Raw genomic sequence first — 17,941 nt, forward strand, 5'->3', positions numbered from 1 at the left:
AATCACCCAAACCTCTGTCCCCTAGTCATCTAATTTCCCCTCCCCTGAGGCAAATACAATACACAATTTCTTGTGTATCTTTCCTGAGATAACATGCATATAATAGCGCATATGAGTAAATGAAATACACATTTTAAAAACAAGCATCTCTAGGTGATTCCAATATTGTGGGTCCCCAGACATACTTGGAAAAACATACCCCTCCTTTATGACAGGCCCTGTGCTGGGTCCCCAGGCAAGATGTGCAACCTGGCACTGCCCAGTTCTGCTTAGGATGCTCAACAAGAGTTTACTGAGGTGCCACGCTGTATGCCGCAGGCAGGGGAGCAAAGGGGCTCCAGGGGGCCTTGCCTGGGAGACCTGAAGCTCGAGCTGCTGAGGGCAGGGCTGTGTTGTGGAGGAAAAGTATGAGACCTGTAGGTCCTTTCATCTTCCCGTCGTCGGCTGTGGCACCGGGCAGACACTGGATACCACAGCTTGTAGACAAAGCCCTGGTAACCCAAGGAGCTGCTTGGCCTCCCTGCCCAGTCTCATCCCAGAAGAGCTGTAGGCCTCTGATTTCTTTCGGTGGCCCTTTGTGGACGGGTCTTTTGTCTCCCTGGCGTCAAGAATACCATCCCGTGCCTGCTGGTTAGGTGAGCCTGGCGCCTTAGCCTCCTAGGGAGGGGTGGCAACGTTCCCCACTCAGAGCAGGGGAGGGCGGGCAAAGTCCCTGCCTGGGGGGTGGGGACGGGGGTTTCAGACTAGCCCTTTCCCTTTAGAGCTGACTTCTTCCAGGGGCACCTATCCCAGCCTTCAGGGAGCATCCCCTACAGGAGTTTGGTCCAGGCCGGCCCCTGGCTGCCTGGGTCACTGCCGAACCCCCAGCACTGTGACACACGCACACACACGGGCTCAATACACCTGCTGAACGAGTGGATATTCACTGCCAGAGAGAGGCCTCCTCTCAAGTCTTGGGGTTTCCCTGCAACAGCGGTTACTACTGGCCTGGAGGCCTCTTCAGAAATAACCGGTAGGAAATAAGGGTTAAGAGCACCAAACTGCGGCATAAGGTTCAAATCCCGGCTCTGCCACTCAACCGTTCTGAATCTGGTCCCTCACATACAAAGGAGAAAAAGGGGGGCAATATTTCACCTCCCGGGTTATGGTGGAGGGTGAGCTAACTCTTGCTGGCTTCAGGGGACACTGAGGCCCTGAGCAGAACCTCAGAACAGTGACGGTAAAGCCCATCCGCCCTCCTCCGAGCCCCCATTTTCCCAACATGAAGCGGGGAGCCGCCGCCCTGCTCAAACACCACCCTCCCAGCTCCACACACGCTGACAGCTTCTAGGCTTTTCAGGACTGGGGTCTTTAGCTCGGCTCAGCACAGCCGCTGCCTGAAGGACCCTTGCAGGCCGCGGAGCGCTCCATCCAGCCCCTCGTTCCCGCTTTGAGGCGGGCGAGTCGCGCCTTCGAGGGTGGGGGTGAGAATGAAGCCCCGCCCCGTCCCGCCGCGCCCGCTCGCCGCCGCAGCCGCCGCCGCCACCTCTCCGCCCGGCCCGGCCCCGCCGTCCTCCGCCTGCCGTCAGGCGATCTCGGCGGCCAGCTCCGTTGGCTCTGTGACGCCGCGGTCCGCGGGGTCCTCGGCGCCTGCGCCCGCCGTATAAAGGCCGACGCCGCGCCGCGCCGCTGTAGTGGCCTTGTTGTCCGCCTTTCTGTGGTGTGTGCTGACGCCGCCCAGCCCCCGTCAGCCTCCGGCCCGCTGTCTCCTTGAGACCTGACACCGTGAGTAGCCGCCGACCGATCTGGAAGGGGCGGTGGCGCCGCGGATTGCAGGTTGGGCGGCCGCACCGAGGCGGGAGGCAGCTGGGCCTGGCCTTCCCTTAGGCCCGGTGGGACCCGTTGTCGACCCCGTTCTCCCGGAGGTGCCGGCGAGCCCCCTTCTCCCGCCCCGCCCCTCCGCTCGGCGAGGCCTTGTCTGCTCGCGCGTCCTCACGACCCCGGGTGGGCGCCCGGGCGAGCGGGCGGGAGGCAGGAGGTGCGAGCCGAGCCCGGGATTGGGCCTTTTCTGCACCGAGCGAGCGTCCGCCGGCGCTGAGCTCGGCTGCAAGGCCCAGGCTGCGGCCTGGGGCCTCCCTTTTGCGTTGAGCCTACCGGCCCCGGTGACCCCGGGCGGAGCTGGCAGCGAGGCTTTTAGTGGAGGTCCCTTGGCTGCCGTGAGTGTGGGCCCGTGTGTGGTTTTGGTGTCCAGGGGGAGCGTGGCGGCGGTAGTCCGGGAGCGGTGGATTCTCGGCTCTCATCCTTTCTGCCCCCTGGGTCTGGCGTCACTAGTCGCCGGTCCTGGCTACCTGTGCTGGGGCCGAATCTTTGCAGATAACCGCCTGCTTCTCCTGAATAGTTCTCTCCATTATTTTGCCAAAGCTTGGAGTTGCTGAAACGACTGTGGTAGTAGCAGATACTATCGTCATAGTGGTGTGACTTTTAGGAGCCCTAACTCTGTAAAACTTAAGGTGTCTGGCTTTTAAAGGGATGGGACGTTCGCCTGCTTTGGTTCACTTTTTAGTGGAGACTTCAGGTTTGGGTTTTTGGGTCATGAAGTTTTCACTAGAGCGTCACAATATAAAGTCATAGAGTGTCGTAGAGTAATGCAGACTTTTCCACCCTTCCCTCTAAAAAGCGGTGTCAGGATTTCGGGTCACTTGAAACACAAGTCTTTTTCTTTATGATATTGATAGAACCCACTTCATGCCAGCCATGGAGGATGATTTAATTTCCAAGTACAGGAGCCTGAGGAATTGAAGAAATGGTCTTGAAAGCGTGTCACGTCAGAATTTCATCCGTTATGATCTGAAATTTTTGCACTGAATTCCAGCTGGATAACACTCAAAAAAGTTCTCTTTGAGTATTAAGTCTAGGATTGCAAAGTGCGTTGAATTACAGATTAACCGATTGCCTCCGTGCTATTTAATAAGATCTCACCTCCTTTAAGAGTAACCTAATACACGAATTTGACTATGACTAAGCATATCTTGCTATTTATTGAGAGTTATTTGAAACAAATATGAAATGGTCGTCTTGCTTAAAAGTAATTTTATCAGCTGCATTGCTAGACTCATGTTCCTGTAATGTTTATTCTGATGCTGTGGACTATAAAAAGAACATAGAATGTTTTGTAATTAGAAATTGGGCTCTATTGGGGATACCTTTTGTTGTTCCTTGTCACAGGGAAGGTCCTCTGCTCTGGGCCCTTCTCTATTGAGCAGGACAACTGCATTATTGGCAAGCACTAAACAACATGGAGAAGCAGACATATTAGTGAACTGAAAAGTGAAATCTGACTCTCTCCAACCATAGTGTAGTGAGAGCAGGATATTTCAATGGCTGGTTTGAAAACATAGCTTTACCGTTTTGCTTCCTTTCCTTACCAGCTTGTCTGTTGGGGGATGAAAACAATTGTCTGGGAAAAAATGAATGTTTTTTTGTCAGGTTTAATGGGTCTTAAGCCTTTGAACCTAAAATGGGTGCAATGAATATTTTAAATGCCACATTCTACCCTCTCAAGTTAATAGTGACATCACAGGATTATGAATACCTCAAAAGCATGGGTCTTCAAATGCTATGCTTAAAATTTGAAGAGGTCTTGAATTAATCTTTACGGTCAGATATTGCTGCCATTTCTCCCCTACCAAAGAATCTGAAGATGGTAAGAAGTTGCTGGCTTAGAATTCTTAATTTTAAAGAGATTTTGTTGTTTTTCTGGAACTGAAATTCTTTGAAGGTAGTTGCTTAGTTAACTTTTATGTAAGAAGTGTCTTTTTCCTAATGACTCATAATTAATTCGAGTTAATAAATACATTTTTGGAGCAAGTAATAGGTTATTACTATGAGGATTTTGGCAGAAGATCTCAAACTTGAATACCTTGGTCAGTAATGAAAGATAAGGACTCTGAAATTTTTGTTTGTTTTTTAAAGATTGGCTCTGAGCTAACATGTGTTGCCAATCTTTTTTTTTTTCTTCTTCCCTCCAAAGCCCCCCAGTACACAGTTGTATATTCTAGTTGTAGGTCCTTCTAATTCTACGATGTGGGACACTGTCTCAGCATGGCTTGATGAGTGTTGCTAGGTCCACGCCCAGGATCCAAACAGGTGAAACCCTGGGCCACTGAAGAGGAGCATGCAAGCTTGACTACTGGGCCACAGGATGGCCCAGGACTCTGAAATTTAAGTTTCTTATTTGATTTAGGGAATCAGATCAACATATGCTTATCCTTAAATCTTTTATTCTCTTATATATGGCCTTGCATTGATCCAAACATAAATAAGTATATCCTGATCTACTCTTTGGATCTGAATGCATTTTTCACTGGAAGGTCTCACAATGGGAAATTACTATCTTTTTTGGTGGCTTTGTTTATTTTGGACTGACCTTCCTCAGGTTTGCAGGTGGTTAATTCTGATAGTTAACTATTCAAATGGGAGTAGTCAGTATTCAGTGAGAGCAGAAAGTAAACAAGTCCATTTTAGATCTATTTTGCAGCAAAAGTGTAGAACTTAACCCTTAAATTGATACCAGTAATGAGTTTGGTAGGGCAGGCCTTAAGCTTCTGTTCCTAGCAGTTATTCTTTGAAAAAATTTTATAGAAACACTTGCATGCTAGCCTATGAATTACCACTTACAGTGTTTTACAGGATTCTGTACTACAAATCCTTAGGATTTTATACTTAATAAGTTAGAGGCCTTCTAACAGACTGAAGTTGATGAAATGTTGTATAGAACTAATATCTCTTAACTTTCAAATTCAATATAATACCTTTTTTTAGATGCCTTCAATTAAGTTGCAGAGTTCTGATGGAGAGATATTTGAAGTTGATGTAGAAATTGCCAAACAATCTGTGACTATCAAGACCATGTTGGAAGGTAAGTTTATGAGAACACCTGGGTCAGGGGAAAGGGGAAGAAATATGTAGTTTGAGATAACCTGTGAACATCAAATTTACATGAGTAACAGTCTGTCGTAACGTGCCAAAGAGTATGCAGTGGTGAAGTTTCCCTTTTTTTCTTTAAAGTATTAACTGCATTTTTCTGATATAGGTCATCCTTTCTGCATTGTCTGAACTAATGAGGTTTTTTTATTTTTTAAGTAGATAAGACCATAAGGTAATATTGAAATGATTTCCAACCTCAGACAATGGCCCATTTCTATTTTAGGTAAATTTGGATTCACAATTTCTAATGACAAAAATTAAAGCCTTTGGAAAAGGGATACTTTCCTATATGGTAGTTAAATAGAGCACCTTGTTTCAACAGAGGGAGTAAGCTGAGTAGATTGTAAACTGAGTAGATGTCTCTTGGCTTTTTTTAACCAAGTTTTCCCTTTTGTCTATTTTGGTCATTCTTCTGAAACTGCTACAAAGCATATATGCAGCATAGCCAAGTAGTAAGGCAGGAAGATGGGTCCTGAAACATTTTGAAACTTTTGCTAGTTAATGTAGGATCTCTTAGCATTACCTAAAATGGACTGGTGGACATTAATAGTATATGGAGACATACAAATCAGCATCTAGAATTGGTGAAAAAAACAACTTAGTAGTAATAAGAATGTTCTTAGTACTCAAATATAAAAGGTTTTTTATGTAGGGAAGATCTGTAGCTTATAGATACTTAAGAGTATGGGCCAAGCACTAGCTATCTGCTGATGAAAAGGAGGTGAGAAATGGTCTTTGTTTTTGGAAGAATTTATAAACTAGGAAGGGAGACAGACATCAAAAAAAGGCAAACTGTCATGTGGTATAATTAGTGGATTAATAAAGTTGTGTGCCAAGTGTTGCCTTGGGAACATGTTGGCTAATCTTATTCTTCAGGCTCGTGGAGAGACTTCAGTGTGTAGTACTAGTGAGGTGATGTTTCAGGTCTAGTAGAATTAGCATGTTTTGGGAGATCATTCTGAGTTTAGACAGAATTAGAGAAAAGTAAAATTGAGGTTTTTGGTTGGGGTTTATTGGAGTGGGATGAGATTGTGATACTTAGTTGGTAGAGCTGAAGAACGAGTTTGAGAGGAGTGGACAAGAAAATGGCTTAGAGTTTGAGCATGTTATGGATGTTTGTGATTCCTTCAAAAGGTCTTTGTAACAATCTAGTAGGCAGTTCTATGTGTAGATTTTGGTCTCTGAGTTGTAGATTGCTGAAGATAAATAGACTTACTTTGTGTAGTGGGTTATGGGAGTATCTGTCTATGGGAGTAAATAAGATAGGCAGGCAGGCAGCCATGTTGGGGCTGTTGGGGCGGCAGGGTGGGTGTTAAGATTTTAGAAGGCAGAAGTGGAGAATCAGTGGAGTAGGATTTGAGGAAGCCAAGGGAAAAAGGGGGGCGTTTTGACCAGAATGATTATTAAATTGGTGTACTGTAGACTGGTCAGTTAGGATTTCACTGTTACTGAGTTCTAACTTCTAGTAGCAGATATTAGGTGTGGTAGAGGCAGAAACTGAATTGCAGAGGATGTCTCTTCTGTTTTCTAAGCAGGACTTCTGTTTGCTGATAAAAGCTGAACATACAGGATTTTTTGGTAATTGATACCAATCATGTGGCACTTACAGTCCTGTATCCTGGTAACTTACATACAAAGATCACTTCTATTAAGTTGTGAACCCCTTGGTACATCCCACAGTCACTGTTCATCAAGTACCTATTGAATGAAGAACTTTGGTATGGTCACTAATAAAGAGTGAAAGCAATCCAAGGGTCCCTAAAGGCAGGTGAGTAAGGCTTTATCTAGAAGATTTAGAAAATGATACCAAAATTGCTGCCTGAATACTTGCTTTGGCAATGAAAGTGTTCTTTATTTCATCTCACTTGGTGCCTGGCACACTAATCTGACCTGTGTTGCTTCAAAGAAGCATTTGCTGCTGTAAGAACATAGGCCTCCTTGAAGGTTTTCTGTGCCAACTTTGGTCACTGAAGCAAGTGGACTGAAAGCAACAGTTAAATGATTCTTTCCCTCTCTAGCCTTTGGGCATCAGAGGTGAATGGCTTTATCTCAGTATCAGTGGTTTATGTAGAATTCTAGCCTCTTGAGGACTAGAGTCCATTGAATTCAGCAACTTAACTGCTTTCCTTATTTTGCATCTGCATTATCTCTGGTTATGGGTTTTTGTGACTTGGAAAACAAAAATAAAACCTAATCATAGGACAATCAAAGTGAAAATCTTGGCATGTGTACATGTGGATTGACTGATTTGTTCAGGTCCGGAGTGTGGTATCAGAATGCAGGTTTCTTTCAGAAGTCCTTGAAACTAAATAGCTTAAAGGAATGACTGTTGCTACTTGTGCATTCAGTTTAAAAAGCAAAAGCATTTCAAATCCTTAGTTTAAATGCTAGAGAAGTAATCCTTTACAACCATAAGGCCCTTATTTTTTATTTTTATTTTTCTTGAGGAAGATTAGCCCTGAGCTAACATCTGCTGCCAATCCTCCTCTTTTTGCTGAGAAAGACTGGCCCTGAGCTAGCATCTGTGCCCATCTTCCTCTACTTTACATATGGGGTGCCTGCCACAGCATGGCTTGCCAAGCAGTGGCATGTCTGCACCTGGGATCCGAACCGGTGAACCCCAAGCCGCCAGAGCGGAACATGCGCACTTCACTGCTGCACCACCGGCCTGGTCCCAAGGCTCTTATTTTTAATGTGACTTAAGTCTTCTTCCAAATAATGTTTGGATCTAAACAAGCTGTTCTTCTGTATTATGTTTCCTCTAATATCTTAATTCCCCAAATACAAATATGTTACATAGTGTAATTTCTTTCTCTCCCCTCTGATTAATAATATTTCACATTAATTTAGGAAAAGCATAAGTGACTTGATCCAAATGAGACCTGATCACTTTATAGTTTTACTCTATGCTGAGATGGAATCAGGGAAAGGCATTGGTGGGAAGGAGGAGAGGGGAGATAAGCAAATCCATCCATATAGGATAAGATACTATTCTTTTTGAATCTACTCTCATCTTTACCACCCCACTGGAACTGCTTGTTAAGCTCAGTGACCTGCATGTCGTCAGGTGCCTTGTCTGTTTCATTTCTCATCTAGACCTATTAACAGCATTTGACACTTGATCATTCCCTTTTACATTTGGCTTCCAGGCTGCTTGACTTACTAGTTACCTCACTCACAGCCTTCTGTCTCCCTATCTTTAAAGCCTGCAGTTCCCCAGGGCTTAATCATTAAATCTCTTCACTATATTTATACTCATTCATTCCCTCGGTCATCTCATCTAGTCTCATACACCAATTCCCAAATTTACCTACAGTTCTGATCTCTTCTCTTGATATTTAGACTTGCATATTCAACTGCTTGGTCTACCCTTGCATATCTTTTTGACAGCCTTCCCCATATCAATTAACGGCAACTCCATCCCTCTAGTTCCTCATGTGTCATAACCTTAGTCTTCCCTGACTCCTTTCACATCCTCCTTCCCATCTATTGGCAAATCCTATTGGCTTTACCTTCAAAATGCGTCCAGAATTGGAGCATTTCTTACTTCTTGATAGCTATAAACCTTGTACAAGCCACCATCTTGTGCCTAGATTATTGCCAGCTCCATAATTGGTTTCCCTCTTACCCACCTGCTCTCCACCATCTCTTCCAACACAGTATCCAAAATACACAAGGCCCTATTAATATCAGGCCCCTTCTTATTGATATCCTCTACTCCTTTCACCCTTGCTAATCCTGCGCTAGTAACACTAGATTCCTTAGTGTTTTTATTTTTTTATTTTTATTTTTTATTTTCTTCTGAGGAAGACTGGCCCTGAGCTAACATCTGTGCCCATCTTCCTCTACTTTATATGCGAGACACCTGCCACAGCATGGCTTGCGAAGCGGTGCCATGTCCACATCTGGGATCTGAACCGGCGAACCCTGGGCCACTGAAGTGGAACGTGTGAACTTAACTGCTGCGCAACCGGGCCGGCACCTCCTTAGTGTTTTTAGAACATGCCAGACACTCCTATCAGAAGGCATTTGCATTTGCCATTTCCTTTGCTTAGGTGTTCTCTCCTCCCTTAGGATTTTACTAAAATGTCAGCTTCTCAGTGAGGCATCCTGAGCAACTCTATCTAAAATTACAACAATTCCTCCCTCCTCCTGTTTTCATTGCTGACTCTCCACTGCCTCGGACAGCACCTGGTATATATCAGGGACTGAAATGTTTGACTCACCACTGGCCATGTCAACACTGCTGATCCTCTGCTACAATCAATGTAGTACTGTAGTAACTTTTGGTCTCTAATCTTGGTACTTGCTAACTGTTAAGTAACTTTCTTTGGCAGCTCTTTTTTAGTCATGTAGAAACTGAAGGACAGACCCATTTGGTTTGAAAAATATTCTTAGTTAAAATCTTTAAGTAACATGGATTTTAATTTTAAGTTTTTTCTTTGGAGTTCACCAACCACTTTGAGAATCTTGAAAGTTAGACCTTTTTTATCAGAGAAACATGTAGATTCAAAATTATAGGTAATATGTATGTGATAAAGAACACTAAAGGGTATACACTGGAATTAAGTCTTTCAACCCAGATACTTGTTAACTTCCCTAGACATAATATTGTTAACAGTTCCTTATGTATCTTTCTGGAGGAGATATTTTAAATATAAGTACACAAGTATATTCCCACTTTTATTCAGATAACATTTATCTTTTTTCTGGTGAGGAAGATTGGCCCTGAGCTAACATCTATGCCAGTCTTCCTCTATTTTGTTTGTGGGATGCCACCACAGTGTGGCTTGACGAGTGATGTGTAGGTCTGCTCCTGGGATCCAAACCTGCCAACCCTGGGCCACCAAAGCAGAGCGTGCACACTTAACCACTGGGCCAGCCCAACATTTATCTTTTTATACCTAGCTTTTAAAAACTTTAATCTTGAATTCATACCACCATGTATGGAGCTGCCTGCCTTATTTTTGTCAGTGGCTGCCTGACCTGTTGTGTGTGTGTTTATACATCTTTGGGCTTCAGATTTTTATAGATTGAGATTGTTGTTTGCAGTACTTTTCATTGTTTTATTTTTCTAAATGCAGTCTGAGAGTTTGGTATAAAGACTAAGGATAAGAGTCTGGCTTTAATTTTTTTCCAAATGAGTGCCCAGTCATCTCAACCCTACTTATTAAATCACTTTTCTTCCTAATTAAGAAATCTATAATATTCCTGTATTTGTCTACTCATACAACTTTATGCATTTTCGGGTGGTTCATGGGCTTCTTGTTAGGAATTGACAATTTTAAATGCTCTTAAGAGAACTATTCTTAGTAAGTCTTTTCAGACAATGTGTCTTGCAAGTTACTTGTTTTAGACATAGCTTGATTGGTGTAAATGTTATAATGGAATTAGGAAATACTGGCAACTCTCTTCTGGTTTTCTTAGATTTGGGAATGGATGATGAAGGAGATGATGACCCAGTTCCTCTACCAAATGTTAATGCAGCAATATTAAAAAAGGTAAGGTAGCAAATGGTACACTTTGTTACGTACTTTTCTTTTTTCATTTAACAGTATCCTGGTGATCTTTCAATAATGATAAATAGATAGCTTCCCTTTTTTAAAAAAAAACAAAACTCTACATAGTGTGATTATGACTGTAAATATTTGTTGCAGTTTATTTAACCAGGCCCTGTGAATATTTGAGTTGTCTAGTCTTTTTCACTAACACATTTAAATTACTGAACTACAACAGTATGTGCTTAGCAGAAAGGAAAATTTTTGTATTGTTTGTCCACTGAATGGGTATACCTCAAAGGAAGCTTGAGAACAAGAGATATGCTTTTGTTTTTGTTTTTTTGTTTTCAGTTGATCACCTTACCTTGTGTCTAAGCATAAGCAGCTCTTCACGTTGACTAGGATTTTAGTGTTTCAGGCAACATGGCTCTTTAGAAGAGCCAGCCATTTACTTGGATCCTTATCTAAAGAAACAGCAACCAGTTTCCACATTGCAGGGAAAACTGGCTAGGCTTAGAGATGGGAATAGTCCACACCGGTTGGCCCCATCCTAAGGGATTTTCAGAGGTTGTTGATCATATGCAATTTCATCTTATGCTTTCTCTTGACCCAGGCATGAGATGTAGCTGGACTGCATATTCTTCCATATTCTTACCATGATTGGCTATTACCTGTCTTTTTTTGTTGTTTTTTAAATTAATTAATTTTTTTTTTTGAGGAAGATTAGCCCTGAGCTAACATCTGCTGCCAATCCTCCTCTTTTTGCTGAGGAAGACTAGCCCTGAGCTAACATCTGTGTCTGTCTTCCTCTACTTTATGTGGGACACCTGCCACAGCATGGCTTGACAAGTGGTGCGCAGGTCTGCACGTGGGATCCAAACTGGCAAACCCCAGGCTGCCGAAGCGGAATGTGCAAACTTAACTGCTGTGCCACCAGGCTGGCCCCTACCAGTCTTTTTTTTTTTTTTGCTCTAGCATGTCATTTAATTTTAAGTTTCAAAAGGATTAGTTTGGAGGCTGGCCCCATGGCCAAGTGATTTGGTTCGCGCACTCTGCTTTTGTGGCCTGGGGTTTTGCCAGTTCAGGTCCTAGGCACGGACCTAGCACCGCTCATCAAGCCATGCTGAGGCGGCGTCCCACATGCCACAACTAGAAGGACCCACAACTAAAATACACAACTATGTACTGGGGGGCTTTGGGGAGAAGAAGGAAAAATAAAGTAAATAAAATCTTACAAAACCTACCAGTCTTTTTAATTGCCCTAGACTAGGTAAAAAGTGATTCTCTAAAGCTGAACATTTTTTACAGATGTTATTGGCCATTTGTGTTTTCTGCATTGTCTGTTTTCCTTTGCCCATCTTCTTAGTGGGCTTTTTTAAAAAATTGTGGTAAAATATACATAACGTAAACTTTACCATTTTAGCTTTTTTAAGTGTATAATTCAGTGGCATTAAGTATGTTTACATTGTTGTGCAATCATCACTACTAACCATCTCCAAAACCTTTTCATCGTCCCAAACTGAAACTGTACCCATTAAACAATAACTCCCCATTACCCTCTCTCTCCAGCCCCTTGTAACCACTATTCTGTTTTCTGTTTCTATGAATTTGACTCTTCCAGGTACCTCATATAAATAGGATCTTACAATATTTGTCCTTTTGTGTCTGGTTTATTTCACTTAGCATAGTATTTTCAAGGTTCATCCATTTTTAGTCTAATGGACTTTTTATAGGTGTTCTTTATGTAAAGTTTCTACTGGTTTGCTTGTCTTATGTCAATTCATAGTGTTTTATGATTTTAGTAGTTTTATGTTTTGTCTGGTTAGATCTCCAGTTTCTGACTTCTGGGTTTTGTCCTTCAGTTAACATTCTATTTTATACTAATGTAAAATGCTTCTAAAAAGGCTTTTGATTGCATTAATACAAATGCCAGGCATTTTTTAGATGTTGGAGGTACAGCAGTGAACCAAAGAGACAAAATCTCTGCCCTCTTGGAGTTTACATTCTAAAGGTGTGGGGAGAAACGTACAACATAGGAAATATGTCAGATGGAAAAGCTGTGGAGTATAAACAGGTTGGTAGGTGGAGAGTTAGCTATTTTTAAAATAAAGACGGTCAGGAAATGCCTTATTGAGAAGGTGATCTTCGAACAAAGAGCTGAATGTGTGGAGGAAGAGAATTTTGGGCAATGGGAACAAGTACGGTGACCCTAAGACAAGAGCATGCCCTACCTTTTGAGGAAAGGCAAGGAGTCTTAGTGTGGTGACTAGAGCATAGTGAACAAGCAAGGTGGTAGCAGAGAAGGTCAGAGTTGATGGGCTGGGTGATAAAGGGCCACTTCTGAGAAAAAGTTTTTTTTAAACCTATTTGCATTATTGCTTAGGAATATTTAAACTTAACTATATTGAGTAATAATCACATAATCCGAAAACTGTAAAAGTAGACAATAAAATCTCCCATCTTTGTCTGTCATCTGACCAGGAATCCACATAAGTAACAATCAGCATTAATTTCTTACATATCCTTTTAAGACTTTTAAAATAATTAATTAATTTTTTGTGGAAGATTAACCCTGAGCTAACATCTGCCACCAACATCTGCCATCTTCCTCCTCTTTGCTGAGGAAGACTGACCCTGAGCTAACATCCATGCCTACCTTCTACTTGATATGTGGGACACCTGCCACAGCATGGCTTGAGCAGTGGTGCATAGGTCCGCACCTGGGATCTGAACCAGCAAACCCTGGGCTGCTGAAGTGGAACGTGCAAACTTAACTGCTGTGCCACTGGGCCAGCCCCTAAGACTTTTAAAAAATACCTTTATAAGTTAATACAAATCGATTTTTTCTTGTACAACTGGAATACTGTTAAGCTTTTCTTTATTTCTGTAAAGCCCCTTATGCTTAGTATGGTTGGCTTTTCTTTCTAGAAATAGTTCTTTCCTTTTTTTGTATCCTGGCAGTATAATTTCTCAGCTTTGCAGTTTTCTCTCAGTGTTGTTCATTTCCCCAGCGTTATACTATGAAAAAATTTTAATCATATAGAAAAATTGAAATATACGGCAAAAACCCATTTACCCACCACCTAGATTCTACAGCTTAACACTTTCAGTGTTGATTTTGGTCTTGATGATGGTGTGCATGGTCTAGCTAATCACCTTCCTGCAACTCTAACTATAATGTGTTCATTCCCCTACTAAGGGAACATTTGGGCTTTCCCTACTTTGTTCTTAGACTGAGTAGTCTTGTGCACATGTCTTGCGTATTTAGAATTGCTTGGTGGTGATATGTGCACATATTCAGCTTCACTAGGTAGTACTAGGTTACTTTTCAAAGGGGTTATACCAGTTTACACTCTCAGAAGAAGAGCTCGTGTTTCCCTCACACTGTTGCCAATGATTAGTATCAAAATCTTGAGTGTTTTTTTTTTTTGGTCGGAGGGCAGTCTAACGTAGTATCTGACTGTAGTGTTAATTTTGCCTCTAACGAGGCTGAGTGTTTCCTTGTTTGACTATTCAGATTTCTTTTGTAAATTGCCTGTTCATATCTTTAGCCCATTTCTTAGTGGCGATTTTTAAGATTTTATATTCTGTAGGGTAATCCATTGCTGGTTGTACATGTTGCAGGTTGTTTTCTCGTCATTGTCTTATCTGACTTTATGCATCTTTTTGCATAGGAGCTTTTTATTTTTATTCTTATTTTTTTTTGAGGAAGATTGGCCCTGAGCTAACATCCGTGCCCATCTTCCTGTATTTTATCTGTGGGATGCCTGCCACAGTATGGCGTGATAAGCAGTGCATAGGTCTGCACCCAGGATTTGAACCGGTGAACCCCAGGCCGCCAAAGCGGAGCATGTGAACTTAGCCACTGAGCCTCTGGGCTGGCCCCTACAGGAGCTTGTTAATGTGGTCAAGTATAGTAACCTCTCTGTGTTGTTCATGGTTATCTAACATCTTCCACTGTCTAAGGTTGTGAAGATTTCTCAAGCTTCATTTTTACTTCCAAGTCAGCTTCTAGTTAGTTCTTGACCTAGTATAGGAATAACTTTTGCCCCAGAGTGAAATGAGTACCATGTGACAAAATGCCACAGAAGAATGAACTTTTGTTGTTGTAGGTCATTCAGTGGTGTACCCACCACAAGGATGACCCTCCTCCTCCTGAGGATGATGAGAACAAGGAAAAGCGGACAGATGATATCCCTGTTTGGGACCAAGAATTCCTGAAAGTTGACCAAGGAACACTTTTTGAACTTATTCTGGTATGTTTTTAAATACATACTGTAAGATATCTCTAGTTCAGAATCTTTAGCACTTATTATAGAGTTAAATTTGTTAAATTCATTGATACTAAGTTTTAACACTCTGAACTTAAATGCAATGCTATATTTAAATCCACATATCAATAATCACATTAAATGTAAATGGTCTAAACACCACAAGTAAAGGGTAGAGGTTGTCACATTGGATAAATAAAGCAAGACGTAGCTATGCTGTCTACAAAATATCACTTTAAATATAAAGACATAATTAAAGGATGGAAAAGGATATATTATGCTAACATTAATAAAAAAAAAACTGAATTGACTATATTAAAGTAGATTTCAGAGGAAAGAATATTACCAGGATTAAAGAGGGTCATTGCATAATGATGATAGGATCAGTTCATTATTAAGAGGACATAACAATCCAAAATGTTTATCTACCTAAAAGCAGAATTTCCAAAAAGTGAAAGAAAAACCAATAGAACTCAAAGGATAAATAGACAAATCCATTATCATAGTTATAGATGTCAACACCTGTCTCTAAATACTTGAAAAAACAAGCAGACAGAAAGTAAGGATGTATAAGACTTGAATAACACACCATCAACCAGCTTGTCTTTTTTTGTGTGTGTGAGGAAGATTTGCTGACCTAACATCCATTGCCAATCCTCCTCTTTGTTTTTGCTTGAGGAAGGTTAGCCCTGAGCTAACATCTGTGCCAGTCTTCCTCCGCTTTGTATGTGGGATGCCTATACAGCATGGCTGAAGAATGGAGTAGGTCTACGCCTGGGATCCGAAGCTGTGAACCTGGGCCACCAAAGTGGAGCACGCGGAACTTCAGCCACTTGGCAACGGCGCCAGCCCCACCAACTTGTCTTAATTGACATTTATAGAACATTACATCTAATGACAGCAAAATACGTATTCTTTTTAAGGTGTATACTACCAAGACAGACATGTTCTGGACCATAAATCAAGTCTCAAATTTAAAAGGATTCAAGTCATACAAAGTGTATTTGTTTTCTGATCACAGTAGAGTGAAATTAGAAATGAGTAACAGAAAACTATTGAAAAATTCACAAATACTTGAAAACTAACACACTTCTCAGTCACCCATGATTCAAAGAAAAAAATCAAAAATTGCAAAGTATTTTGAACTGAATGGAAATAAAAGACGACACATGAAAATCTGTGACATGCAGCTAAAGTAGTATTTAGGGGGAAATTGATAGCACTAAACACCTATATTGGAAAAGAAGAAAAGTCTCAAATCAGTTGTCTAAGCTTTTACCTTAAAAAACTAGTGAAAGATGAAATTAAACCCAAAGAAAAGGAGCAATCAAAAAAATAGAAAAGAGGAAAACAGTAGAGAAAAATCAAAGAAAGCGAAAGCTGATTCTTTCAGAAGATTGATAATATGTAGTGCTATAACTGCTTACATTTGAATTCTTTAAGTATTTCTGTCAAGATTTGACATGTGCTTGTGCACATGCACAATTCCCCCCCCGACACACACACACACACACACGTGTGTGCCACTAGTGGCTATTCTTTCATATTTGAGGTAGTATAGTTTACTGAAGGCAGCACAAGGACTCACTATTTTAGAGGTATAACAAAGAAGGGGACCTACAAACATCTTTGACAGAAGAATTTGATTTCTTCTTCTCCCTCGAATTTCTTAAAATCACTAGCATTTTAAGGTTAATTAAATATGGGTTGTCAGCCACTAACTTTGGGTTTAGTTTAACCATCAAGTATACTTTAATGAAAACAACAATCACTTTACAGGCTGCAAACTACTTAGACATCAAAGGTTTGCTTGATGTTACATGCAAGACTGTTGCCAATATGATCAAGGGGAAAACTCCTGAGGAAATTCGCAAGACCTTCAATATAAAAAATGACTTCACTGAAGAAGAGGAAGCCCAGGTAGGTAGCTCACAGCTTGTTCTTGATCACATGCTTTTTGAAAGAGACTAAAACTCATAATATGCCAGGAAAAGAGTTGCCTGTATCAAGGAATTTGACTTTACTTGAAGGATTATAGATACCTTCTGTGTCCTAAAAATATTCTTGTTTAGAGATTGATCTGTCTCTGTGAATCTAAACACTTAGATGATACAGCTCTTTTATAAACAGAACAGTTAGTTTTCAGCCAAAAGTGCTCTTTGATATTTATTCCTTAACAGTTACTAGTTTTGGTAACTGGAACCTTACCCGTTACCAATATTTGACTTCAGAAAAGCAGGCCCTTATGGATGGTTGTATGCTAGGGTACTCCAGAGAAACTTAGTGAATGGGGAAGAAATGAATGAATAGATCAGAGTGATTTCGTTGACACAGCTACAAACTGAAATGATTTGAATTATCCAAATTTGCTTTGTCAACTCTGGTGTAGTTGCCCATTGCCTTTGCTTTTTTGAAATTTCAGCAGGGCAGAATAAAAACCTGGGGAGGCAAAGAAGGGTAACCAGGAAGTGTACTCTTAACCTGGTGTTTTTCCAGTTTTCCATCTGTCCCTTTCTGACCTACTTCACAGGCTACTGATGAATCAATAGGTAGTGGTCTTAGGAAAGACTGCCTAAGTTAAGGTACTTCTTTTATCTATCTCTTTTTCTAGGTACGCAAAGAGAACCAGTGGTGTGAAGAGAAGTGAAATGTTGTGCCTGACACTGTAACACTGTAAGGATTGTTCCAAATACTAGTTGCACTGCTCTGTTTATAATTGTTAATATTAGACAAACAGTAGACAAATGCAGCAGCAGATCAATTGTATTAGCAGAATATTGTCCTCATTGCATGTGTAGTTTGAGTACAGATTCCAAACTTATGGCTGAGTTTCTTCTAGTATGTTCAGAAGTTTCTTTTTTCTTTGCTCTGAATAAAACTAAACTGTGGGTTCTCTATGGAACATGGCATTTTGGGCTTTCCTCTTTTTGTAAAGTGATTTCTGCCTAGTTTATTGTCCAGTTAACTTTAGTGATCTTTTAAATACAAGTTGGCATTGTAAATAAAACAGCTTGCAAAAAGTTTTCTGAAATAGAATAACAACGTATTATCTTTATTCATGAGTTGGAAACTGGAAAAAGGCTACTTGAGGTAAATGTTCTGAGTGGGGTTATTAGGATGTCTTCCAGCTTCCTGGAGTCGAGGAGTGCTACTGGTATTGATCAGCCTTTATGGAGCAGAGCTCCCTTAATTGGATCTGAGGACTTG

The 17,941-nt window shown here is 41.3% G+C and overlaps 1 protein-coding gene across 1 annotated transcript; it reads left to right on the forward strand.

Moving 5' to 3' along the window:
- The first annotated feature begins 1,610 nt into the window (after nucleotides 1-1,610).
- SKP1 (S-phase kinase associated protein 1) lies at nucleotides 1,611-17,636 on the forward strand. Its single transcript, XM_046667891.1, has 6 exons — nucleotides 1,611-1,764; nucleotides 4,801-4,897; nucleotides 10,393-10,466; nucleotides 14,576-14,719; nucleotides 16,514-16,654; nucleotides 17,346-17,636. The coding sequence occupies exons 2-6, from the start codon at nucleotides 4,801-4,803 to the stop codon at nucleotides 17,379-17,381; spliced, it is 492 nt and encodes a 163-aa protein (XP_046523847.1). The 5' UTR covers nucleotides 1,611-1,764; the 3' UTR covers nucleotides 17,382-17,636.
- The last annotated feature ends 305 nt before the right edge of the window (nucleotides 17,637-17,941 follow it).

The sequence above is a fragment of the Equus quagga genome, chromosome 7 (genome assembly GCF_021613505.1).
Source record: "Equus quagga isolate Etosha38 chromosome 7, UCLA_HA_Equagga_1.0, whole genome shotgun sequence".
NCBI lineage: Eukaryota > Metazoa > Chordata > Mammalia > Perissodactyla > Equidae > Equus > Equus quagga.

Excerpts from the sequence above, each read along its gene's own strand:
- SKP1 (XM_046667891.1), top strand. The coding sequence starts at position 4,801 with ATGCCTTCAATTAAGTTGCAGAGTTCTGATGGAGAGATATTTGAAGTT. Across the intron at positions 4,898-10,392 it reads TATCAAGACCATGTTGGAAG|ATTTGGGAATGGATGATGAA; the intron begins GTAAGTTTATGA and ends TGGTTTTCTTAG. Across the intron at positions 14,720-16,513 it reads CACTTTTTGAACTTATTCTG|GCTGCAAACTACTTAGACAT; the intron begins GTATGTTTTTAA and ends ATCACTTTACAG.